The sequence below is a fragment of the Phacochoerus africanus genome, chromosome 3 (genome assembly GCF_016906955.1).
Source record: "Phacochoerus africanus isolate WHEZ1 chromosome 3, ROS_Pafr_v1, whole genome shotgun sequence".
Taxonomy (NCBI): domain Eukaryota; kingdom Metazoa; phylum Chordata; class Mammalia; order Artiodactyla; family Suidae; genus Phacochoerus; species Phacochoerus africanus.
Window position 1 is genome coordinate 167,086,359 of NC_062546.1, and position 27,459 is coordinate 167,113,817.

The 27,459-nt window shown below is 36.1% G+C and overlaps 1 protein-coding gene across 3 annotated transcripts in view; it reads right to left on the reverse strand.

Annotated features, from left to right (window-relative positions):
* The window catches only part of BOLL (boule homolog, RNA binding protein), a 65,038-nt gene that overhangs the window by 26,382 nt on the left and 11,197 nt on the right, over positions 1-27,459 (reverse strand). For 2 of the 3 annotated variants that reach the window (XM_047770467.1, XM_047770466.1), the window contains exons 6-10: positions 22,278-22,405; positions 18,574-18,645; positions 13,329-13,376; positions 12,416-12,544; positions 5,095-5,193 (exon numbers count right to left, since the gene is read on the reverse strand). In XM_047770467.1, coding sequence (XP_047626423.1) covers positions 5,095-5,193; positions 12,416-12,544; positions 13,329-13,376; positions 18,574-18,645; positions 22,278-22,405 — 476 coding nt within the window. The remainder of the gene's footprint in view (positions 1-5,094; positions 5,194-12,415; positions 12,545-13,328; positions 13,377-18,573; positions 18,646-22,277; positions 22,406-27,459) is intronic. The other variant, XM_047770468.1, reaches the window with a different exon arrangement.

Below are 27,459 nucleotides of genomic sequence, written 5' to 3' on the forward strand. Positions count from 1 at the left end.
AGGTCAAATTCCTTTCCAATTTTCTTTTGAATCATTCTGTCTTTCCAAAGGGTACAGTGTAACAGGCCAGTAGTTGTGTTTCTCATTCAGGCCCAATCAGTGCTTTAATTAGAAGAAATTCTTCACAGCCTGGCAAGCAATAAAATATTACTTAATTTTTTAAATTAAAAGTATTATTGATTTGCAATGTTGTGTCAATTTCTGCTGTACAGCATAGTGACCCAGTTATACATACAGATACATTCTTTTTCTCATATTATCCTACATCATGTTCTATTACAAGAGATTGGATATAGTTCCCTGGGCTATACAGCAGGACTTTATTGCTTATCCATTCTAAATGTAATAATTTGCATCTACTAATCCTAAACTCCCAGTCCATTCCACTCCCTCCCCCTCCCCCTTGGCCATCGCAAGTCTGTTCTCCATGTCTGTGAGTCTACTTCTGTTCTGTAGATAGGTTCATTTGTGCCACATTTTAGATTCTACATATAAGTGATATCATACGGTAATTTGTCTTTCTCTTTCTGACTTAATTCACTTAGTATGAGAATCTCTAGTTTCATCCATGTTGCTGCAAATGGTATCATTTCATTATTTTTTATGGATGAGTAGTATTCCATAGTGTATATGCACCATATGTTCTTAATCCATTCATATGTTGATGAACATAATAGGTTGTTTCCATTTCTTTTTTTCTTTTTTTTTTTTGTCTTTTTGCCTTTTCTAGGGCTGCTCCCACTGCACATGGAGGTTCCCAGGCCAGGGGTCTAATTGGAGCTGTAGCTGCTGGCCTATGCCAGAGTCACAGCAATGCAGGATCCGAGCTGTGTCTGTGACCTACACCACAGCTCACGGCAACGCCGGATCCTTAACCCACTGAGCAAGGCCAGGGATCGAACCCACAACCTCGTGGTTCCTAGTTGGATTCCTTAACCACTGAGCCACAACAGGAACTCCTAGGTTGTTTCCATTTCTTAGCTACTGTGAATGGTTTTGCTGTGAACATATGGGTGCATGTATCTTTTTGAATGAAAGTTTTGTCTGGATACAAGCCCAGGAATGGGATTGCTAGATCATATGGTACTTATATATTTAGTTTTCTGAGGAACATCTATACTGTTTTCCATAGTGGTTGTACCAACTTACATTCTCACCAACAGTGTAGGTGGGTTCCCTTTTCTCCACACCCTCTCCGGCATGTTATTTATTGACTTATTAAGGGTAGCCATTCTGACCGGTATGAGGTGGTACCTCATTGTAGTTTTAATTTGCATTTCTTTTGTAATTAGTGATGTTGAGTATTTTTTCATGTGCCTGCTGGTCATCATATGTCTTCTTTGGAGTAATGTCTATTTAGGTCTTCTGCCCATTTTTCAATTGTTTTGTTGTTGTTGAGTTGTAGAAGTTGTTTGTATATTTTGGAGATTAAACCCTTGTCAAGTGCACCATTTGCAACTATTTCTCCCATTCTGTAGGTTGTCTTCACTTTTTTAATGGTTTCCTTTGCTGTGCAAAAGCTTGTAAGTTCGATTAGGTCCCATTTGTTTACCTTTGTTTTGGTTAAATATTCTTAATGTCAAGTGTTTTCATGAAAATCTAGTATGTATTAGAGTTAAATAAAAAGAACATTTAACTTAAAGGTGAACTTCGAATTATAATTTACTCAGTTTCCAGTGTCTCAATTGTCATAAGAGTAAATTTATTAGACACTTACATTTATGAAAAAATGAAAAGCACTGTAAGGAAACACAAATACTTTATAATTCTCCACTTATACCCTTCTTACCTAAGCATGTGATATCTTAAAAGCATAATAGTTCAAATGCCCAAATAGACAAAGGTTTTCCTTTTGTTCCTTTCTATAATCTAGTTAAATGGGATAATTTTGGCATGATGTGATTTTGCTATGTCTTTTTTTATTATTTACAAAAAATTTTTAGGGCCGTATATGGAAGCTCCCAGGCTAGGGGTCAAATTGGAGCTACGGCCACCAGCCTACACCACAGCCACAGCAACACAGGATCCAAGCCATGTCTGTGACTTACACTGCAGCTCACGGCAATACCAGATCCTTAAGCCACTAAGTAGGGCTAGGGATCAAACCCGCGTTCTCGTGGATACTAGTCAGGTTCGTTTCCGCTGACCCACAATGGGAACTCCTGCTTTATTAACTTTAAAAATCAATTCTGTATAAGACAGGACTATGCTGAATTAGGGGATGATACCCTAATTAATACCACATTAATCTAGTAGTTTCTATATTGGTCTGGTTTACAATATATTATTTACAATATATTATATGATTTGACAGAGTATAGTAGCCTATGGCTTATAGTCAATGAGTAGTTTCTGACAAGTTATTTATAGCAGTTGACTTGTGCTCTGAGCTCTAAATAAGGTCTCTGATTTTTTTATTAGATTTGTTGCTTCAAAATAGTTTTGACATCTGAAATTGTTACTTTGGGATATGTACAATTAATATCCTTAAAATGATAATAATTAGAGTTCTAAAAATAATGTACATTTGTAAAAGCAATTGGCTCAAATTTTTTCAAGGGGGAAAATACATATTAATACTTATATAAATATTTTATATATATTTATACTTATATATATATATTTTTTTTGTTTGGCTGAACCCACAGAATGTGGAAGTTCCTAGGCCAGGGATCCAACTTGTGCCATAGCAGTGACCCAAGCTACTACAGTGACAACACTGGATCCTTAACCTACTGTGACACAAGAAAAGTCCTCTACCTTTCTATATTTTAAGTCACCAAGATTTCTGGTACACCAGGGAAAATTTGCATAGTAAGAATAAAGGCTGATGTTTCAAATGTCAATATTTTAATAGTAGTCTATTTTAATAAATTTTAGGAAAAGCTCATCTTTTAGTGATTTAATAACATTTACATATTAATACAAAATGCACTATAAACAAAAGTAAATAATTTCCCATATAGTAAAACTTGTGTAGTAAAGTATTTCTACAAGGTTGTATAGTTTTAGAAAACTACAGAATTGTCTTGGAGTTTCTGTTTCTTAGTGGGGCACCAGTTTCTATTGAGTGCCATCAAATCACCTAAAGAAGAATATTGAATATATATAACATTTAACTTTCAAAGATAAGTTACAAAATGTAAAACTTTATACAAAAGCCCTATGTTCCAGTGTTGACTTTAAAAGTATTTAATTGAATTTTTTTTTCTTTTCATCCCTAACAAAAGGGGAATTGTGGTTTTTTTCCTGCCCCTCTTAACTCAAGCTTCCTATGATCTTGCATCTCTAAATTAAAAATAAAACATGCCAAGTCTCTTTGATTCTGAGATATACATCTTTCCATATTTAAAAAACTCTGAATCGGGATACATTTACCATTGATGTCAAGGTTTTTTCTTTTGTAGTAAGACATAAAATAATGGTGTGTCTTATATTCAATGATATCTCAGATTTAATCAGATCTGATATTACAGTTGTGTGAGATGTGGGCCTTTGGAGTAAGCTAGTTAACCACAGTTCACAGCTCTTCCCTTAATCCTTAAATCTTAACTTTGGCAAGACCAAAATATTCTCTAGGATGTATCCCATGTGAAAACCAGAATTATTATAAGCCTTAACAAAAAAGAATAAATGCAAACAGAAACAAATCAGTGGTTTTGTTCCACTTTAGCCTGTGGCATAGTAGAGCAAAGATCTGTGTCAGTATAGAAAGGGTAAAGCTCCTCTAAGGAGCATTTCTCTAGACAGCAAGAGGCAGGTTTCCAGTTTTATGCTTATATGCACAAGAAAAGGTATCTATTCATACTTCTGTTATGATTTATATTCAACATATGTATAATTTTTACATTACTAAATTAAAGAATGAGACACCAGTTTCTCTAAAATTTCTGCCATTTCTTATTCACAGATCTAAGAAAATGTAGAAAAGTATATGCTGTTAAGCTTTATATCAAGAATGTTTAACATTAGTATTCTTTGGAAATTCCTCCTATCCTACTACCACTTGATCTTCTACTGCAATTATTCATGCAATACAACTTTCTTTCTTTTTTTTTGTCTTTTCTAGGGCCGTACCCGCGGCATATGAAGGTTCCCAGGCTAGGGGTCGAATCGGAGCTGTAGTGGCTGGCCTAGGCCAGAGCCACAGCAAAGTGGGATCTGAGCCGCGTCTGTGACCTACACCACAGCTCATGGCAATGCCGGATCCTTAACCCACTGAGCAAGGCCAGGGATCAAACCCACAATCTCATGGTTCCTAGTCGGATTCCTTAACAACTGAGCCACGACGGGAACTCCTATGCAGTACAACTTTAATCATTTGTGTTTATATACATAATGTATATTACCATTATCATGAATTTAATCAATCTGAGTTTTTTACCAGAGATACAGTTACATTTCCCTAAAGTGAAGATGGAAGAGTTTCACAAGAAGCTAGGTCACGTAGGAGTAAGCAGAATTCCCTGCTATATAGCAGACAGTTGAAATATATTGAATATATACATGGACCTCACTAGATTACCACTCTTGGCCAGGATCTGATCTAGGATGCATAAGCACAATTCCTTAACTGAAAGAGTAGATTATTAACTGTCTTCATCTCTACATAATTGTTACATACCATTAACATAAGCAAAATCTGAGTATATGAAATACCCATGCAAATTCATAGAGGCAGACAGTAGACTAGAAATTACCAGGGACTGGAGAGACGGAAGAATGGGAAGTCATTGTTGAATGGGCACAAAACTTCTATTTGGGATTATGAAAAAGTCTGGAAATAGACAGCGGTGATGGTTGCACAGCAATGTAGATATAATTACTACCACTTAGTTGTATACTTAAAAATGGCAGATTTTAAGTCATATATATTTTACTACAGTAAATAGTTTTGACCATGTGAGGTTTATAACTTGTTCAAAACTAATAAATAGGAATTATAGCTAACTTAGAATTTTATTTCCTTCACATGAAAGAATTCACTAATTCTGTATTTCTGATCACAAAAGTTATTTCTCTTCAGAAGAGAAATTTGGAAAACCTGAAATATGACTGAAGAATAGTAGAAAAAAATCAAAACAAACTTCTTACTTTAATTGGTTCAGGCTGCATCACAGGTGCAGGCATAGCAATGGCACTTGAAGCATAAACCTGGTGATATGTTGCTTGAACTCCATGATCAGAATAAGGCTATTACAAAAAAAGGGTAAAATATTGTTTTTCATTTGTTATTTAAAAACATTAATCCAACATTATAGTATACTGGGCACTTTGCTACACAATGGAGAAACAGATTAGAAATATGCATCTCTATCTGTAATTAACTTACAGACTGACCTGAGCTAGACTAACAAAATCACCCTAAGTCCTATGAGATACGTATAGGGATGTGTGGGAGAAATGAAAATAATTACTTTCCATAGCTTTAAGAAAGTTTGGGAGGTGGTCAGGGAAAGTTTTCTAGCGGAATTTATGCTTGTATTTGAAGAATTAGAGAAAGAAGGTGGGAATGTATATGAAAAGATAGAGAAGCAACTAAGAACACAACTCATTTGGGAGATCTGTGCAGGTTTTTTGGTATGGCCAGAAGAAAGATTACACACCCAAAGATAGCTGAGAGAGGTAGAGTAACATGCAGGGAACAGATCATGTGAGACAAGATTTATAGCTTTTCCAGCAGATGATGGTACTATTCATTGAGCTATGGAAAATAAGAAAAGCAAGTCTGATGTTTATGTAATTGTGAGAGGGTTGGAGAGAAGTCAGATTTGTAACATACAAAATTTGAGTATTTGTAGGACTTCTAGTCAAGGTATACTGTGGACAGAAAGATAGATGGCTCTAGAGCAGCACTAATAGAAATATAATGTCAACTACATGTTAGTTAAAATGAAGACAGCCAAAAAGTACAAACTTCCTGTTTTAATATAATGTACAGCATGATAATATAATTAATACTGCTGTATGTTATAGGGAAAGTTGTTAAGAGAGTAAATCCTGAGTTCTAATCACATATAAATTTTTTTTCCATTTTTAAAATTTTGTATCTGTGTGAGTTGATGGATGTTCACCTTATTATGATAAACATTTCATGATGTGAGTCAAGTCATTATGCTGTACACCTTAAACTTATACAGTGCTGTATATAAATTACATCTCAATAAAACTGATACAAAAAATTTCAAGGAGCTATGTTAGAAAAGTAAAAGGAAACAAGTAAAATTAATTTTTAGTAATTATTTTATTTAAACCAATATATCCAAAATATATCAAAGTATAATCAACATAAAATTAGTGATAAATTTTATATTCATTTTTTCATATTATATCGTCAAAGCTTGGTGTGCATTTTGCACTTACATCTCTATTCTGACTAGCCGCATTTCAAGTGCTTAATAGCTGCGTGTGGTAGTAGCTATTGTTATACTGGATAGTGCAGGTCTAAAATTCAGGAGTGAGGCTGGGACTACAGACATAGGTATGGATGATAATGTCAGAGTGAGTATGCAGGGTGAAGGAATGGAGACTCAAATATGAAATCATGGGGAACAAAAGATCAGTTTACAAGGGAAAATAAAAGTAAAAGGATCACCAGAAGAGAGCAGTATCATGGAAACCAAAGGTAGGAAGATTTCAAGGAGTATGTCCATGTCTCTGAGAGCTCAGGTAAAATTAAAAAGAAAGGAAAGTAAGAAGTTCCCTTGTGGCGCAGTGGGTTAAGGATCTGGTGTTGCCATAGCTATGGTGCAGGTTGTAACTGTGGCACAGGTTTGATCCCTGGCCAGAGAACTTTCACATGCTATGGGTGTGGCAACGCCCCCCCCCCCCCCCAAACCAGAAAAACCAAAACCAAAAAAAAAAAAAAGGAAAGTATTTGACAATTAGGGAGTCATTGAGTCACTGAGGACCTTTATCAAAGGTAGCTTCAGCAGAAAGGTAATAAAGCAGACCTCAGCAGGTGAGGGGAGAATGGGTAGTAGGGCAGTAGTAGAAATACAGAATGTAACTACTCTTTCAAGCTTGGCTTTGAAAGGTAGAGAATTAGGGCATTGGTGAGGTTATGTCACAGGATAATTATAACTGTCTCCTACCAGGTGCTAGGCACTATTTGAAGAACTTTGTGTACAACAACTCTAATCTTTGCATCAATCCTGCAAAATAGATCTTCCTGATGTCTTTATTTTACAAATGCAGACACTATGAAACCAACACTGTTAAGAGTTACTGTGGGAGTTCCCATTGTGGCTCAGTGGTTAACGAATCCAACTAGGAACCGTGAGGTTGCGGGTTCGATCCCTGGCCTTGCTCAGTGGGTTAAGGATCTGGCATTGCCATGAGCTGTGGTGCAGGTCGCAGATGCGGCTCAGATCCCGCATTACTGTGGCTCTGGCGTATGCCGGCCACTACAGCTCCGATTTGACCCCAAGCCTGGGAACCTCCATATACCTCAGGAGTGGCCCAAGAAACGGCGCGCACACACACACACACAAGAGTTACTCTGGAAAATAGAAGGCAGTTATAAAGTGAAGGTGGGGTGGGGGGGTTCCCTTCATGACTGAGCAGTTAACGAACCTGACTAGGATCTATGAGGATGTGGGTTTGAGCCCTGGCCTTGCTCAGTAGGTTAAGGAAGGTTAAGGATTTGGAGTTGCTATGAACTGCGGTGTAGGTCGCAGACACATCATAGATCCCATGTTGCTGGGGATGTGCTGTGGTGTAGGCTGGCAGCTATAGCTCTGATTTGACTCCTAGCCTGGGAACTTTCATATGCTGCGGATGTGGCCCTAAAAAGCAAAAAAAAAAAAAAAAAAAAAAAAAAAGCAAAAAAAAAAGAAAGAGTGAAGGGAAGGGAGAAATAACCATTGAAAAAAGTGAGAATGGGAGTTCCCGTCGTGGTGCAGTGGTTAACGAATCCAACTAGGGACCATGAGGTTGCGGGTTCGATCCCTGCCCTTGCTCAGTGGGTTAAAGATCCGGCGTTGCTGTGAGCTGTGGTGTAGGTTGCAGACATGTGTTGCTGTGGCTCTGGCACAGGCCGGTGGCTACAGCTCCAATTCGACCCCTAGCCTGGGAACCTCCATATGCCGCCAGAGCGGCCCCCAAAAATGGCAAAAAGACACACACACACACACAAAAAAAAGTGAGAATGATGCTAATTTATTTTTATATTTTAGGAAATCTATAAAACTCACAAGAATAAGCCCTGTGTTTTTTAATTTTAGGGAAAAAAAAACATTTAAAATATAAACCACCCACCCTGATCATTAATTTATATCTTAGACTTATGTAAAAGACTAGAAATAAAATTAAAATAAAAATACGCTTATATCATTTTTGTACGGAAATATCTTAAAAATTAACCATATATTAAGCAATATTTCCACAAAAAACTTATTATATTCTACTAAATACTGAAATATAACCTGATAAAGTATCTGATGTCAGGAATTAAGACCATGGTTTAATGCCAGAAATATATTATAGAAAAAAATCAAATTTAAAAGCATTTACCTCACTGTCCCACTTGTTAAAACCAGAAAACAAATGGGGAAAACCTCAAATAAACCCCAAAGAAAACAACAAAGAAAAAACAAGAAGAACAAAAAATAGATTTTTAAAATGTCATCAAATATACAAGGAAGTGCCCATGAGTCCCAAACTACAAACAATGCAGAATGTCTGCCAAGTGCTATGCAATTTTGACCAATGTAAGGGAAGATTCTGAAGCCTGAGGAACGTTATATTTCTCTGAAGGTCAACGTTCTGAAAGGCCTATTCAAAGACTTTTTTTGGCTGCACTGTAGCATATGGAAGTTCTCAGGCCAAAGACCGAATCCAAGCTGCAGGTGTGAACTATACTAGAGCTGTGGCATCACTGGATCTTTAACCCACTGTGCCAGGGTGAGGATCCAACCTGCACCTCTGCAGTGACCCAAGCCTCTGCAGAGACACCACCAGATCCTTAATTCCCTCAAACACTCTTTAGAGTCTCAAGTGTAGTGGATGTGTCAGGCCAGGGCAGAAGCAGGAAAGATCTCCACAGGGATTCGATTTTACTTAACAGCAGGGAAGACAGAATTGTAGGAGAATTTTCACTATTTTTTGGTCATCTTGTATTTTAGCTGGGGAACATTACTGGAGGTGAAGTGGATGAAAGTGGAAAGGAAGTAGCAATTGTGACACACAGACACTCAAATACAGAAAATCTATAAAAAAAGAGAATGTGCTAGGAGCCAAATGATCTTCAGAATGCTAGAAATTGAAGAGCATCTCAAGGAGGAGACATAAAGGACTGGGTGGTAGGATGGTTGAGACAACAGAATGCTCCTCCCACCCTATAGCTCAACAAATATCTAGTCTCATTTAAAGGTTAGTAAAGATGGGAAGGAAAAGCAAGCAACCTAAGACTCTTCTCATCCTCTCCAACTCCATCAAGAGAAAAGCAAAAAGGGGGGCGGGGAGAAAAAGATGATAAATCACCCTAGAAAACTGTAGAAAAGTTCAGGTAAATATAATTCTTTTGCTCTTAAAGAAATTATAATAACATGATCTCTAAAAAATGTTCCAAAAAGAGATTTTAAACTAACAGACAACATTTACAGGCAATGATGTAAGCAAAGTGGCAGAGTTTGGGATAAAAAAAATGATAAAAATAAAATAGAGATGAAAGCTTCATATAGCCATAGTTACAGCCATATATAGGTATAGTTGTCTTGAAAAAGCATATATAACAACATTAAAAAGTACTATGAGAAAAGAAATTATATCAGAGATGAGAAAGACAAAAAGAGATCTAACATATGCATAAATGGAAGAAGAAACAGCTGGAATAAAAATTTTAAAAATAAAAAATAAAATAGAAATTAAATTAAAAATAAAATAAAATAGAAAAAAATTTCCAGGGTTCTAAAAGGAAAGAAAAAATCCTAAAATAAAAACTAGTCTGGAAATCAAAAGCGCAAAACTGTGGCCCAGGAAAAATATCATGAAGACTGATAAAATTCCAAGACATATATCCTGGTGAAGTGATTTCAAGTTAAGACACACTTCAGACACGCAGGAATAAAAAATAAATTATGTATAAAGGACAAAATCAGACTGGCTTCAAACTTCTTTACAGCTTCTTTACATCAGAAAAGAGTAGACTAGAAGTTCTAAGAGGACAAAAAGGATTGTTATGGGTTGAATTGCGTTCTCTCAAAACTTATGTGTTGAAGCCCTAACCCTTAGTATATCAGAGTGTGACCTTATTTAGAGAGAGGGTCTTTACAGAAGTGAACAAATTAAAGCATGATCATTAGGTTGGAACCTAATCCAGTCTGACTGGTATCCTGGTATCCTTATAAAAATGAGAAATTTGAGGAGTTCCCGTCGTGGCGCAGTGGTTAACGAATCCGACTAGAAACCATGAGGTTGTGGGTTCGATCCCTGGCCTTGCTCAGTGGGTTAATGATCCGGTGTTGCCGTGAGCTGTGGTGTAGGTTGCAGACGCGGCTTGGATCCCGCGTTGCTGTGGCTCTGGCGTAGGCCGGTGGCTACAGCTCCGATTCGACCCCTAGCCTGGGAACCTCCATATGCCGCGGGAGCGGCCCAAAGAAATAGCAAAAAAAAAAAAAAAAAAAAAAAGACAAAAAAGAGAAATTTGAATGCAGAGACAGGAAAGGCAATGTGCAAACACAAGGAGAAGATGGTCATGTATAAGCCAAGAAGAGAGGCCTGGAATATATCCTCCCCTCATAACCCTCAGATGGAACCAATTCTGCTAACACTTTTGCCTCTAGAATTGTGAGACAATAAATGTTTTTAAGCCAAGTAGTAATAAACTACTTTGTTCAGGCAGCCTTAGCAAACCTATCCAAGTATGATGCACCTATTTTATAGTCTTAATTTCTTTCAGATTTATAGACAACAAACATGTTGAACAAAGAAGCACATAAGAACTCAGAGAATATAACATATATAAGGCTTCTTTAACAAGGAAGTCAACTAAGTGATAAATGGAGGGTGAAATGAAGAATGGAGAAATCCTGGTAAAACTACTGATAGCAAACATTAAGATCCAAAATTGTGGAAATTATTGTTCCAGAAAAAATTATACTGTTTTAAACCTTAGCAATATATTTTCTGACCTTTCAAAACACATCTATTTATTAATTTTATGGTTACACCAGCGGCAAATGGAAGTTCGCATATGGAATTTCCAGGGTCAGGGAGTGAATCTGAGCCGCAGATGCAACCTATGCTGCAGCTGCAGCAACACCAGAGGCTTTACCCCACTGTGCTGGGCTGGGCAGTGACCTGAGCTGCTGCAGTTGGATTCTTAAAAGACTGCATCACAGCGGGAACTCCTTTCACAACACATTTAAAACATTCCATGTACACTTTCTGGCACATAGATGATAAGGCTGTTAGTAATGGTTTGGGAATATAATTTAAACACATGTAAGATAATATTTAAAGTTTGTAGTTATAGGAGATACCGTCGTGGCTCAGTGCAAACGAATCTGACTAGCATCCATGAGGACACAGGTTCAATCCCTGGCCTCACTCAGTGGGTTAAGGATCTGGCGTTGCTGTGAGCTGTGACATAGGTCACAGATGTGGTTTGGATCTGGTGTTGCTATGGCTGTGGCATAGGGAAGCAAGCAGCTGAAGCTCTGATTCACCTCCTAGCCTAGGAGATTCCATACACCATAAGTGCGGTCCTAAAAAGCAAAAAAAAAAAAAATGTAGTTATAAAATAAATTTGACTTACATTTTTGAAGGAAGAATTTTTTTTTTGCTCTTTTTGCCATTTCTTGGGCCGCTCCTGTGGCATATGGGAGGTTCCCAGGCTAGGGGTTGAATCAGAGCTGTAGCCACCAGCCTACACCAGAGCCACAGCAACACAGGATCCGAGCCTCGTCTGTGACCTGCACCACAGCTCACGGCAACGCCAGATCATTAACCCACTGAGCAAGGGCAGGGATCGAACCCGCAACCTCATGGTTCCTAGTCGGATTCGTTAACCACTGCGCCACGACGGGAACTCCCAGGAAGAACTTTTTTAAAGTTTTTTCTTCTTTGACTTAATTTTATATACTTTTAATTGACAGAATGTTAGTAACAATACAGATTGACAGGGAAACTAGGAAAAGGAGAAGCATTTGGAATCTTACTCTTTCAAGGGGATTGAGTAAGGGATTAGCTTAGCAGAGTAAACAGCTGATTTGCGAAATGTTTCAGAACTAGTAGTGAAGAAGTCTAAGATGAAGCATTCTTGGATATACAAAAGGGGAAGAGAGGTGAGTAAATCAAAGAAAACATAAGATATGCAATGTGAATGCGGGTCTTGGAAAAATATTTTTAGAAAAGAAAAAGGAATAAATATTAAGATAAAGTAGTTATAAATTACTCTGAGATTAATACATACCTCTGGAACTGAGGCTTCCATTAGAGATAGTGGAGGAGGAACGCATCCACCATCTTGTGCAATTTCCACTGGTTGATAGATAACCTCAGAAGGTTGCAGGTATAAGAATGAAGCAGAAGAGGCAGGGGACTAAAACACAAACCATATTTCTAATTAAAATAAGATTTGTTATTTCAGTTAAACCAAATGACTTACCCAACACATGAGGGAAGTACTGGTTTCATATTTTGCTAAAGTTGTTTTTCAGGGACAGCAGAGAAATATCTTAGCAACTAGGAACTCTTGAGTTGTTATAAGTTCCTACTGCATGGATGTTATTAAAGAGCTTTATCACTTATAAGTACTAAAAGTTTTCAGTACTTCAGAACCTCATATATAAATTCAAATAATAATTAAGATCACTAATAAAGGTTGTAATAATGTAATCTCTGGCATTTAAATTGGCATAAACATCTCTTTTCAGCTTTATAACTTCCCATACAAGTGGGAGGTGTCATTAAACAAAACTTTCTGGAGCTACACTATTTGTTATCAAAATTTGGGAGTTGGGATATTTATTTAGGGGCATAAATAAAACTGATGCAAAATTTAAAGTAAAGCTGAAAAATGTTAAATTTTCTATGAATACTAATAGTTAAAAAGTAAATTTTCATTTCATTTTATATAGCACTCACTTATAAAATGCTTTCACTTACATGATCTCATTTGATCTTTACAAAAATCATGTGAGAAAGCTTTCAAAGGTATAGTATCATTGCTTCTACTTTACAAATGGGGAAGCTGAGAAATACAGTGATTAAATGAATTGCCAAAGGTATCATAGTTAATAAATAGAAGAGGAAGGTCTCAGATCTCGTTCTCCTGACTTAAAGGTTCATGCATTATTCACAAAAACAATGAAAAAAATATTTACCTGAGGAACACCCCACTGCCACTGACCTGGTAGACACTGTGCAGGTGCCTAAAATGAAAGAAAAAAAAAAACCCATCCAGATTATAAACAAGGGTTAAAACTGTATATCTACATGTAAAACTATATTTGCATTTACCTCAAACCATATATAAATATTAACTCAAATGAATCAAAGACCTACATATAAGTGCTAAAACTATAAAACTCTCAGAAGAAAACAGATGTAAATCTCTACGACTTTGAAATAGGCAGTTAAAGATTATGACATCAAAGGAACAAGCAACAAAGCAACAAAAGAAAAAAATAAATTGGACTTCATTAAAATTAAAAACTTGCGAGCTGTAAAAGACACCATCAAGGAGGTAAAAAGGCCCCACAAGATTGGAGAAAATATTTACAAATGATGTATCTGATAAGCTCCCATTTGTAAATATAGAATATATTTATAGTATATATAGAATATCTGTAGAATATATTTATTATATATCAAACTATATATAGAATATGTATAGAATGTATAAAGAATTCTTATAAACCAATAAAAAAAGGCAAGTAATCCAATCTAAAAATTGGTAAAGGATATGAACAGGTATTTTTCCCCAAAGAAAATATTAAAAAATGGCCACTAAGCATATAAAAGGCACTCAACATCATTAGCCTTAGGTTATGGAAATCAAAACTACTAATATCAAATCAATGTGATATCACTGCATAGCTACTAGAATGGCTATAATCAAAAAGGTAGATATAAGTGTTGGCAAGGATATGAAGAAATTATAACCCTCATAAACTGCTGCTGGGGATGGTGCAGCTTTTTGGGAAACTAGTATGACACTTAAAAGGTCAAGCATTGAGATACCATATGACTCAACAATTCCACTGTTAGATATAAGACCTAAAAAATCTGTACAATGTTCACAGCAGCATTATTTGTAAGAGCTAAAAAGTGTGAACACCCCAAAACTTTATCATTGGATGAACAGATAAACAAAATATGGTATACCCATATAATGGCCAGAACAGGCAAATCTATAAAGACAAAGTAGATTACTAGTTGCCTAGGGCTAGGATTAGGAGGAAAGGGGAATGACTTACTAGTTAAATTTTGTGTGTGTGTATGTGTGAGATATGGTTACATAACTGCAAATTTAGTAAGAACTACTCTATTGCATAGTTTGAGTAGGTAAATTTTAAGATATCTGAATTATACCTACATAAAGCTATTATTTAGAAAAAGAGGGTCAAATTATTTAAGGTACTTAATCTAAGATGATAATATTAATTTCTTAAATTAGGTGTATTGTTTCTTTTCTTTTTTTTTCCTTTCGTCTTTTTAGGGCCACATGCATGGCATATGGAAGTTCCCAGGCTAGGGGTCGAATCGGAGCTACAGCTGCAGCCTACACCACAGCCACAGCAACACCAGATCCGAGCTGTGTCTGTGACCTACACCACAGCTCATGGCAGTGCTGGATCCTTAACCCACTAAGCAAGGCTAGGGATTGAACCACAACCTCATGGTTCCTAGTTGGGTTCATTAACCACTGAGCCACGATGGGAACTCCCTATTGTTTCTTAATAATTTTTTTTATACTTATTTTCTACCTTTAAAAAGTCTTTTTTTATTTGTTAAAAAATAGAAAAAAAAAGATCTCATGACTCTACCATCTAATCTCTTTAGTGCTGACCACATTAACTGCTAATGGATGACATCACTGAACTATGATGATGACCCAGATAACATGAGGTCTATGTTCTGTATACCATATTTAAAAAAGGTAGGATAATGTATAATCTCTTAAGAAAATATTTTATTTTTTATTTTAATTTTTAAATAAAAAATCTGAAATAAGCTTGATTTATATGTAGATTTGTTGGATAAATAAAATCATACTATGAAGTGAGAAATATGAAGGATATAAATACTAACTGAACCATGCATTACCTGATTTGACCAAAAAATTTGATAAAACTATCAATCTTAGAATTTGTAAAAAGAAAGAGCAAGGGAAAATGCAAGGAAGGGAAGTGGAAATTTTAAGGATAGAATGATGATGAAAAAAGATATAACTGGAAAGAAATATGTGAAGTGAAATTGTTTCTTATAAAATATTATGTTACAAATTGGTACAAAATCTTTTCTGAGTATACTGAAGTAACATACTTCCAATTTTATAATTTGTGTCAAGTGGAAAACCAGAGTCAAAAGTATAAAATTAAATTATATTAGAAAATTTTCAGAATATCTCACTCTTGGCACTAAAGTGCCAGAGTACTATTTTTTTTTTTTCTTTTTACAGCTGCATGTGGTATATGGAAGTTCCTGGGCTAGGGGTCCAACTGGAGCTGTAGCTGCTGGCCTGCGCCACAGCCACAACAACAGCAACAGTGGATCTGAGCCACATCTGTGACCAGAGGTTCCCAGGCTAGGGGTTGAACTGTAGCTGCAATTGCTGGCCAGCCACAGGGAATCTGAGCCCACTTCTGTGACCAGATTGCAGCAACACTGGATGCTTAATCCACTGAGAGAGGTAAGGGATGGAACCCACATCCTCATGAATACTAGTTGGGTTCTTAACCACTGAGCTACAACGAGAACTCCTAAAAAGCACTATTTTGAACTCGTGGTTACCAGAGGTTAAGAGGGACAAGGGGAGGGACAAGATGATGGTAGGAGATTAAAATGTACAAATGAGTTCCCGTCGTGGCGCAGTGGTTAATGAATCCGACTAGGAACCATGAGGTTGTGGGTTCGATCCCTGGCCTTGCTCAGTGGGTTAAGGATCCCGTGTTGCTGTGACTCTGGCGTAGGCCGGTGGCTACAGCTCCAATTCGACCCCTAGCCTGGGAACCTCCATATGCCGCAGAAGCGGCTCAAGAAAAGGCAAAAAGACAAAAAAAAAATACAAACTACTATATATAAAATAAATTATAAGAATATATTATATAACACAGGGAATAAACCTAATATTTTATAGTAACTATAAATTGAGTATAATCTATAAAAATTTTGAATCACTATGTTGTAAACCTGAAGCTAATATAATATTGTAAATCAATTATACCTCAATAAAAAATGAAAAAGTTTTTCAAAGGGTAAAACAAACAAACAAGTGCTGTGTTGAGCTATTTGTCCTTGCCCCTGGATAAAAATTAGGATAGATCATTTTTTGGGGTGTGGCAAATTCCAAATGCTGACTCTGGTTAGGTACTCTACTAGATATCTTTGGTAATCTCCATGCTGAGAACTTCTGACTGGAATTCTAGACCTTGACTCTAGGAGTTTACTTCACACAGATTTTTTTTTTTCCTCCTGGGGTCATCTTAAAGTTTTTTGGAAAGAGCCTTTTCTGTGAGGTTCGTATCTAGCTCTTGGGAAACATAAACCTTTGCTTGCTCTGAGATGGTCAACACATTCCTACTGTAACCTTTTCTCCTTGCTCTGCCTCCATAAGCCACTCCAGCTTCTTCTTCAGACTTTAGTTTAGGAGGTCATGACCAAGTGGGTCTATCTAACAAATTTCAGGGAACAAATATTAAACTCAGTCTCTGAAGTCATCTTGTTTGAGGAGAATGGGAAATGCCACAGTACTCTAATAACTCTCTTGTTAAAGAAAGCCTTACTGCCAATCTCCCTTATTAACCTTATCCGCATATGTGCCCAAGTGGGCAATAAGTGAAGGATCCCAAAACTGGTTTCATAATTTTTGGTTTGTTATGTTAATTGGCCTGGTACCTAATGCTGTCTTTGGGGCCTTAGTCAAAATTTGAGGCAGCTTAGGAAAATTCACATTACATATGTCTTAAATAAATGCCATTAAGTTACTTTAATTAACTAAGTGAAAAAACATTTTAGGTAATTTTATACTTAGCACAGTTAACAGAATTTAAAAATAACTGACCTCCCCCAAACCTAGTCTAATACTAAAAATAATTCCAATAACTGTAACATTTCATGTGGGTTTATTTTAAAAGTTCAAAAAGAAAAAAAAAAGACAACAACCCAGAAATGAATTCTTTTCCACTAGTCCAAAGACATGAAAGGATGTGATTTTATTTGTGAATGCTACAGACTAGGAGTTGGCAAACTTTTTCTGTAAAGGGCCAGACTATAATATCTCTGTTGCAATTATTCACCTCTGCCATTGTGCCACAAAAGCAGCCACAGACAATATGTAAACAAATATGGCTGTGTTCCACTTATGTTTTATTTACAAAACACCAAAATGGCCTGGCAATAGAGTTCACTTATCCCCATCTCCTGCAAGAATTAATGAAGAATGCTAGTTAACTAAAGGAGGCTGTCATAAAATAAACACATGTTTCTTATTTTAATATACATTTATTAAATATAGTAACTAGAAACTGACATAATGTTAGCAACATTAAAAGAAAAATCAGCCTGCAGTCCAACATTTTATCTTACTTTGAGAATAATTTCTAAAGACATTTTTAGATTAAATGTTAGTCAGGGAAAATAAACTGACCTCATTACATTTGATAAAAGAAGTAAACAGTTCATTATTTGTTTTTCTTTTTAGGGTCACACCTGAAGTATATGGAAGTTCTCAGACTAGGGGTCAAACTGGAGCTATAGCTGCTGACCTACGTCACAGCGACAGCAACATGGGACCTGAGCTGCATCTACAACCTATACCACAGCTCATAGCTTGTAGCAATAGCAGATCTTTTTTTTTTTTTTTTTGTCTTTTTTTTGCCATTTCTTGGGCCACTCCCGCGGCATATGGAAGTTCCCAGGCTAGGGGTCGAATCGGAGCTGTAGCCACCGGCCTACACCAGAGCCACAGCAATGCGGGATCCGAGACATGTCTGCGACCTACACCATAGCTCATGGCAACGCTGGATCCTTAACCCACTGAGCAAGGCCAGGGATCGAACCCGCAACCTCATGGTTCTTAGTTGGATTTGTTAACTACTGCGCCATGACGGGAACTCTGCAATAGCAGATCTTTAACCCACTGAGCTAGGCTAGGGATCAAACTCACATCCTCATGGATACCTGTCCGGTTCGTAACCCACTAAGACACAACAGGAATTCCAACTGTCCATCTTCTTGTATGACACTGTTGAGTTCCCTCATAAAAAAAGAAAAATCACTGCTATCAAGGCTTAAATATCTCTTTTTAATTACTAGAATATTTGCATGAGAAAGAATAAAATGAAAGTAACTCAAAAAAAGGACTAGAGCTATCAAAGAAGATTTTCATTGTAATTTAATGTTTACCTGGTAGTGATATGCAGGTTGCTGATAAACGGGCTGAGCTACCATCACAGGGGAACTAGATATAGAACGTGACTAAAGAGGAAAGCAAAACAGAAAAATTATTTTAGGCAAAATTTTAAAAAACAGTTTATAATAAAATTTATCCTGCATTGTTACCTAAATGTAGTCAACTTATGGTTTATGACTGAAAATATCATTTTCCCACTTCTTACTGATGTTATTACAACGCCATTTTAAATCTCTTAAAATTAGCACAGGTATTTCTACTTCCGTGTGGTTTTACTTCCATAGTAATGCTAAAACAACCACCAGGAAAGTTGCTTTTAGTCCAAAGATTATGGAAATATACTTCTAAGAGAATGTTTAGAGGAAAATGGCAGCTGGACTAAAGGTGACACTGCCTGTCTCCATTGTGGAAACCAGCAATATGTAACGTTTACACAGCATTTAGAACTGAATGAGTAATCATATCTGATTTTGCTGCTTGATTTTGCTGATTTTCCCACTATTTACAAATAATCAACATCCTATTCCCCGTTATACATTTAAAATTAAAGCAAACACATTATTTATTGAACCATTTGTTAAATTGTTTAATTAATTTGATATTTAAGTGAATTAAATTTATTATGTTTGAAGAAAGTGCATGTAAACATTTGATTATTCAAAGTAATACAGTAAACCCCAAACAGATTACTTAAAACCAGATCACTAATAAAACAAGCAAGTTGCACTACACAATAGGTAAAATGGGCTTTATTTATTTATCTTTCTTTGTCTTTTTGTCTTTTTCTGGGGCCGCACTCATGGCATGTGGAGGCTCCCAGGCTAGGGGTCCAATCGGAGCTGTGGCCGCTAGCATACACCACAGCCACAGCAACGCTGGATCCTTAACCCACTGAGCAAGGCCAGGGATCAAACCTGCAACCTCAATTAACCACTGAGCCATGATGGCAACTCCTAAAATGGGCTTTAATGATAGCAATTAAATTTTAATTTCTAATGTGAGGTCTAATTTACATTGTTTTGTTTTAGAAAACAAAACTGAAGAAAACTGAAGAAAAGTATCATAGTTTTGTATAATTTTCAGAGTACCATGTGCTTAATAAAATTGTACCACAGATTAACATTAGAAAATAATAATGGGATTTACTATATTAATAGATTAAAGGAGGAAAAAATAATAATCTCAGCAGATTAAGAAAAAGCAACTTAAAATTCAATACCATTTCATCATAAAAACTCTTAGTAAACAGAACAAAAAAGTAACTTCCTTAATTGATTTAGGGCAATAATTCTCAACCAGATGGGACTTGGCCTTCCTTGGGAACGTTTGGTAATATTTTTGGCTTTCATAAATTTGGAGAGACTCAGGTACTGCTAAAAATCCCGCAATGTACAGGATATTCTTAAGCAACAAAGAATCAGTCGCCTGGCCTAAAATGTCAATAGTGCTGAGAAAGAGAAACCTTGGTTATGGTTAAGAGTATCTTCCAACACCTGCATATTTATATGGAAGAGCCTCATGTAAAGCTTAATGGTGAGCCACTGAACTTATTTCCTTTTTAAGGAACAAAGTTATGGCATTATCATACAAATACTATAGCAGAGATATTGCCAGTGCAAATAATTCAATGAGAAAAACATGAGAAACAAAAGAGCAGAAAGAGACAGAAATGACTGCCTATATGAGAGTTTGGCAGGGTTACTGATATAATATCAACATTTACAAATCAAAAGCATTACTACCCACCAGTCACAACCTGTTAGGAAGTGTGACTAAAAAAATACACCATACATAAGAGCAACAAAAACTACAGAGTGCCTATGAATAAATTAAACAAAAGATGTGCCAGACTTTTTTTATGGAGAAAGAAAATTTCACTGATGGATGAAAAGAAATAATGTTTATGAACAGGAAAATCCAGTGTTACATCTAAATGTCCCAAATTAATCTATATATAGTTAACGCAATTCTAATAAAAACAAAGGCTTTTCACAGAGCTGAACTGAACTATGAAATTTTTATTTACAAAAGCAAAACTTAAGGACAGATGAGAAACTCCTAAAGAGCAGAGTGAGATTGCTGCCCTATCAGATTTTAAGACTTATTCTAAAGTAATGGGAATTAAAACAGAATTGGGCAGGGAAAACAAATGCACCAATGGAACATAATAAAGAGACCAGAAAGAGACACACACACAGACATGGGCATTTGACAGAGGATTCATTTCAAAACAGTGGAAGAGGATGGATTAGTCAATATATAAGCTCCAGATTTAAGATCTATATGTGAAAGACAGTAATACCACAATATATTTTTTTAAAAAACCAAGACACTAAAAGCTGAAGCCATAAAAGAAAATATTAATACATCTGTCAACATTAAAACAGAAAACTTGTGTACAACAAAAAACACCATAAAGTTAATGGACAAGGCTCAAACTGGAAGATGTTTACAACCCACAAAATATATATAATGAGCTCAAGAAAAAGACAAATAATCTCAATAGAAAACTGGACAAAAGATATGGAGAGGCAGCTCATAGAAGAAAATGAAATGGCAAATGAATATATAAAAATATGTTCAATCTTATCATTGAATAGGCAAATGAAAGGTAAAGCAAGATACCATCTCATGATGATAATAGCAAAAATACAAAAATCTAGTAAACTAAAGGAATGGCAGATTATGGAGAAACTGAAGCTCTCATAAATTTGTATTTGGATATATTAGGCAACATCTAGTCAAAGTTATGTATACTCTATCAATGTGCAAGTCTACTTCTATTTATGTACTGTAGCCTAGACCAAGGTAGGGGAACACAGTTGTACATAGGCATGAATAGGTTTAAGAGTGTTAATTTTCAGATATTCCATATGGCCACTTTCCTGATTTGATCTGTGAATGTTATTTGTGTACAACAGATTCTTCTTTTTAAAACTCCCCTTTTACAATACTCTTTCCCTTCACTATGAAAGGCACACTCTCACTCATTCTGGATTTTGCTACAATCCTTTATTCTGGAATGTATACACTAACAGAACATGAAACAAGACAATTCAAGAAGGCAATGCCTTTGAGAAATAGGGGAGAGCAAAGCAAAAAGAGGTTGTATAAGAAATATTAAGGTGGAGGAGTTCCCTTGGTGGCTCAGCAGTTAACAAACCGACTAGGATCCATAAGGATGTGGGTTCGATCCCTGGCCTTGCTCAGTGGGTTAATAATCTGGTGTTGCTGTGAACTGTGCTGTAGGTTACAGACGTGGCTTGGATCCTGTGTTGCTGTGTCTGTGGTGTAGGCCAGCAGCTATAGCTCCTATTCGACCCCTAGCCTGGGAACTTCCATATGATGTGTGCACAGCCCTAAAAAGCAAAAAAACAAAAACCAAATAATACTGTATATCTATTGTTTAAGGATACCTACATTCGTAGTAAAAACATAAAATGAACAGGAAAGATACTCTGGTGATCTCTGAGGAGGAAAAGAGGGTAAGATAATGGAGGCAAGGAGACTTTACTTGAATTTATTATATTTTATTCCTCTCTATTAAAATAACAAGTAAATACGACAAGACATTAACATCTATTTGAGTGATGGCTACATGGCTGTTATATTATTATTTGCACATGTCTGTGGTTGAAATATTTTAGAAATTAAAAATTGTAATAGACGGAAACCCTTCTAAAATGAAATTACTTACAGGCCACGATGGTGGGACAGAAGTTACTTCTGGAGTATGAAAGTAAGCAACACCATTATGATAAGTGTAAGGATACCCAGTTGAAGTTGTTAGATACATTGTTCCAGCTGCTGGCATTATACTGGAACCTAAAACAAAGAATAAATAGTAATAATTGAAATGTTCATTTTAACACTTAAAAACGTAATTTCTGAACACTGGAAAATGTTCATCTTATGTGCAGATATATAACAATAACTTCAGTAAAAACTGAATGTTACAAGTTCTTAAAAAATTCCATATATTAAAGTATCTTTGAGGTATATATTTTCTTTTCCTTTTTTTTTAAATTAAAGTTTAGTTGTTTCACAGTTGTGCCAATTTCTGTTGTACAGCAAAGTGACCCAGTCAGACATATATATATATATATATATATATAAGTTCCTTTTCTTATATTATATTCCATCATGGTCTATCCCAAGAGATTGGATGTAGTTTCCTGTGCTATATAGTAGAGCCTCATTGCTTATCCATTCTAAGTGTAATAGTTTTGAGCGACTAACCAACCCCAAGAGGTATATATTTTCAAACTCACTACCTTAGAGCTTTTATTAGTTTAAGGTGAATAAAAGAAAAAGAAAGAGGTTTAATAAGGAATATTAAAAATTCACCAATTCATATTTTAATACCAGTATAATGAAACAAATCTTAACAATTAAGATAATCAGCAGTCATTATTTTTACAAATACAAATTACATATAGAGTTACCTGAAGACTATAGATACTGTAGCGAAATTCTTAAAATCTTAATGAGACCTTCTACTTGTAAAAGGCTAAAGATGATGGAGGCAGTGAAGCTGGACAAAATTCTGCTTTCCTCAAAATTCCTGTTCCACCCTACAAATTCTCTGGACCTACTATCAGCAAGCACTCACTCATGCTATGACTATCTTTTATTCTCTAGTCTCCCTTTCCTATAACTGTTGCTCTTGCAAACCTAACTGCAGAGTTTCATGTTGCTAATTTGGGGTCTGCATCTCTTTTCCCAGGTCACGTTATACATACTCCTCCACACAAAAACCAAAAAGCATTTCTCTTGTTGGGAGGAGACTTTAAAATTTTTATACGCTAAGTTAGATTTATGTGCTTGATCAGCAAGGTTGTATAAATTACTGAACTGGAAAACCTCCTTCCACTATTAATGCTTTTCAAAATGTAAAATACATTATAATAACCTAGACAGCTTATTAACATAAAAATTCCAGGTCCCCATTTCAAGAGATTTTGATTTAGGTATCTTGGATGGGGCCTGAGGAACTGCATTTTGACAGATCCCGAGTGAGCTGCTCGTGGCTGCAAACCACACTGTAAGCAGTATTGGATCACCACTTTAAGTAACACTATTACTTTTCAGCTTTTAACCACATTTCATCTAGTATTATTACTGCACATTTTAGTGATTCTTAATCCAATTCTTTTGAGAATCTGATGAAAGCCAAAGACCCTTTTCTCAGAAATATATACACTCAATCAAAATTTTGCACACAATTCAGGAGGTTCATGGATTTCCCTCCAAAGATCATCAAGGCACCACAGGTTTATCTGCTAAATAAATAAATAAAATTTGAGTGATTACTATTACAAGGCCTTGAACTTGGTCCTGGTGATACAGCCAACAAGAAAAAAGAAAAAAATTGGGCATGCCTTGGCCTCTACCTTCAAAGAAGTTAGGTTCTGGGGGCAGGGTTGGGGGGACATAGTCATTAGCTAACTGCACAATTAACTAAATGCAATTTTGCTAAGTGCATGAAGTAGAACAGGGTATTATATTTGGTAGTATGGGACACTATGCTGAACATTTTAAATAAATATATATATATATACACACACACACACATATATACATATACACATACATTTGTAGCATTTGTAGTGAAATTGTTTGGAGCTAAGCTTTAAATAATGAATAACATGGTAAAGATCACTGTAGGTAAAGAAAACAGTATATCAGGAATATGGGTATGTTCTGAAACTAAAGAGAAGGCTATGGCTAAAGCATGGAAAGAAAAGGAAGAATACCTCAAAATAAGCAGACAATAACATAAGATGTGTACTTCTGAAAGATTACTCTGGCTGCCTTGCATATGATGGGTTGGAAGCTAGCAAGACTGGATTCAGAGACCAGTTAGGAAGCTGTTCTAGTAATCAACTCAAACAAAGTGGACTAAAATGTTGGTAACAGAGATGGAAAAGTAACAGGCTTGAAAAAAAATTGATATAGGAATCCTTTGTATTTTGTAAATGTACTTTAATACTTATTATTTCTTTGTGGAAAAGTAAAAATGCTTTGGAGTCAAACCGTTTTGTATTTGAAGGCTAATGCTATCATTTGGTTGTTGTTTAATCCCCATACTTCTCAAATTTGGGCATGAGACAGTATGTTTAGAAATATGAAAAGGCACAGGTTGAATATGGTTATATTCCTATAGAATCAATTTTATGCAGGGAGTTCCCATTGTGGCTTAGCAGTAACAAGCCCAACTAGTATCCATGAGGATGCGAGTTTGATCCCTGGCTTCACTCAGTGAGTTAAGGATCTGGCATTGCCATGAACTGTGGTGCAGGCCACAGATGTGGCTCAGATATGGCAATGCTGTGGCTATGGTGTAGTCTGACAGCTCTGATTTGATCCCTAGCCAAGAAACTTCTATATGGTGCAGGTGCAGCCCTAAAAAGCCAAAAAAAAACAAAACAAAAACAAAAACAAAAAACCCAAAAAAAGAACCACTTTTATTCAAACAATTATTTTTAGGAAACATTTTATATTATAATAAACAATAAAATGCATGGAATAGAATGCAAATTGTGTATGAAGGTTTACATAAACCATGACACTTAAAAAAAAATTGCAATTCTGGTATGCTGCATTGGGTTATGACAAACAGCATGCCCAGAATAACTCCTCTACATTTAAGTATATTTCAGCAGAAACATTTCTAAAACAAAATGTCTTTACTTTTTATAAGACTGAATTTACAAAAACAGAACTAATAATTCCTCACAGGTTGTTGTAAAGATTAAATGAAACAAATGAAAACCCATAATATTGACCCTTGAACTGAATAGTTCTTTTTGTTTTGTTTTTTGTCTTTTTTGCCTTTTAGGGCCACACCTGCGACACATGGATTCCCAGGCTAGGGGTCCGTCCAATTGGAACTGCAGCTGTGGGCCTACCCCAAAGCCACATCTTGAATCTATACCACAGCTCATGGCAACGCTGGATCCTTAACCCACTGAGAGAGGCCAGGATCAAACCCGCGTCCTCATGGATGCTAGCCGGGTTCGCTAACCACTGAGCCACGTTGGAAACTCCAGTTCTTAAATAACTGTTTGTCTGTTTGAAGGCATTCAACATAGTGCTGATTTATGTTCTATTTTTAACAACTTGTGGATCATAATATTAACATCACTAGTTGTTCCTACTGCTGGTGATAACGGGCTAAAGAACTATTGTTTACATGGTATACCTTAACCCTTGCAACTAACAACAACAGTCTGAAAACACTCAGCATTCTGCCATATTTAGTGCATTCCATTTGGACCATCAACCTACTAAGGACACTTAAGTTATCTTCTAAATTAACAAATACTGGGAGTTCCCGTTATGGCTCAGAGGAAATGAATCCAACTAGGAACGATGAGGTTTCCAGTTCGATCCCTGGCCTTGCTCAGTGGGTTAAGGATCTGGCATTGCCATGAGCTGTAGTGTAGGTTGCAGACGCAGCTTGGATCCCGCGTTGCTGTGGCTCTGGCGTAGGCTGGCAGCTGCAGCTCCGATTCAACCCCTAGCCTGGGAACCTCCATATGCCACAGGAGTGGCCCTAGAAAAAGGCAAAAAGACAAAAAAACCCCAAAAAACAAAAAAATGCCAAATACTAAGTCAAACTTAAACTTTGATATCTGTTAATTTCTAAGTCAAAAATAGAACAGTACAAATGAACACAGTCTATTAATTTGTTAACAGATATATAATAACTACCTAATATTTTTTGTCTTTTTCCCTTTTCTAGGGCCACGACCATGGCATATGGAGGTTCCCAGGCTAGGGGTCCAATAGGAGCTACAGCCGCTGGCCTATGCCACAGCCACAGCTACGCAGGATCTGAGCCGCGTCTGCGACCTACACCACAGCTCAAGGCAATGCTGGATTCTTAACCCACTGAGCAAGGCCAGGGATTGAACCCGCAACATCATGGTTCCTAGTTGGATTTGTTAACCACTGTGCCACGACGGGAACTCCATTAACCACCTAATATTTTTAAAACATTCTAGTGGACACTAGGACACAGCTAAGGAATAAGAAAGTTTAGTTACAAATTTTATGTGAAGTTACCTTCTAGCCAAAGATTCTGTTAGAGATTTTAATAAACATTATTAACTGTGAAGACGCCTAATTTAATAAATTGGAAGAGTAAGTAAAAAAAGAAGAGTAGATTTGAAAGCACCACAGAAATTTGAGGAAGGCACCTAACTTAGCTAACTCCTAAAGCTTTAGGGATTGTTCCCTTTGATAATTATGATATATGTGGCTGGATTACAGCATATACCATACAACCAAAGTTTCTGATATTTGTTCTATATTTTCACTTTCAGTATTTTTACTCTAATTTTAAATTACTTTTTTAATTAGAAAAATTTAATAAATACTAATAAATTTAATAAAGTGATGAAAATTTAATATGTAGTAATTATAGTAATTAATTGCTATTTAATACATAGTAATTAATTTGTAATTTTAAATTATATTTCTTTTTTCTTTTCATTTTCGGCCACCCTGTGGCACATGGAGCTCTCAGGCCAGAGATCAGATCCCAGGCACAGTTGCGACCTAATCTACAGCTGTGGCAATGCTGGATCCTTAACCCACTGTGTTGGGCCAGGGATCGCACCCGTGTCCTAGTGCTCTCAAGACACTGCCAACACTGTTGTGCCACAGTGGGACCTCCTAAATTATATTTTTATCATAAAAGATTTTTTCTTTAAAGATGTAACTATGTGGAATATAGTAAGCATAACATTATTTACATAAATTTTCCCTAGGCCCCCAATCTAATATACATTAATTTGTGGTGAGAAAGAATCATCTGACCACCAGCTTGACTAAAATAACTTTTTTAAATGAAAGAAACGATATATTAATGA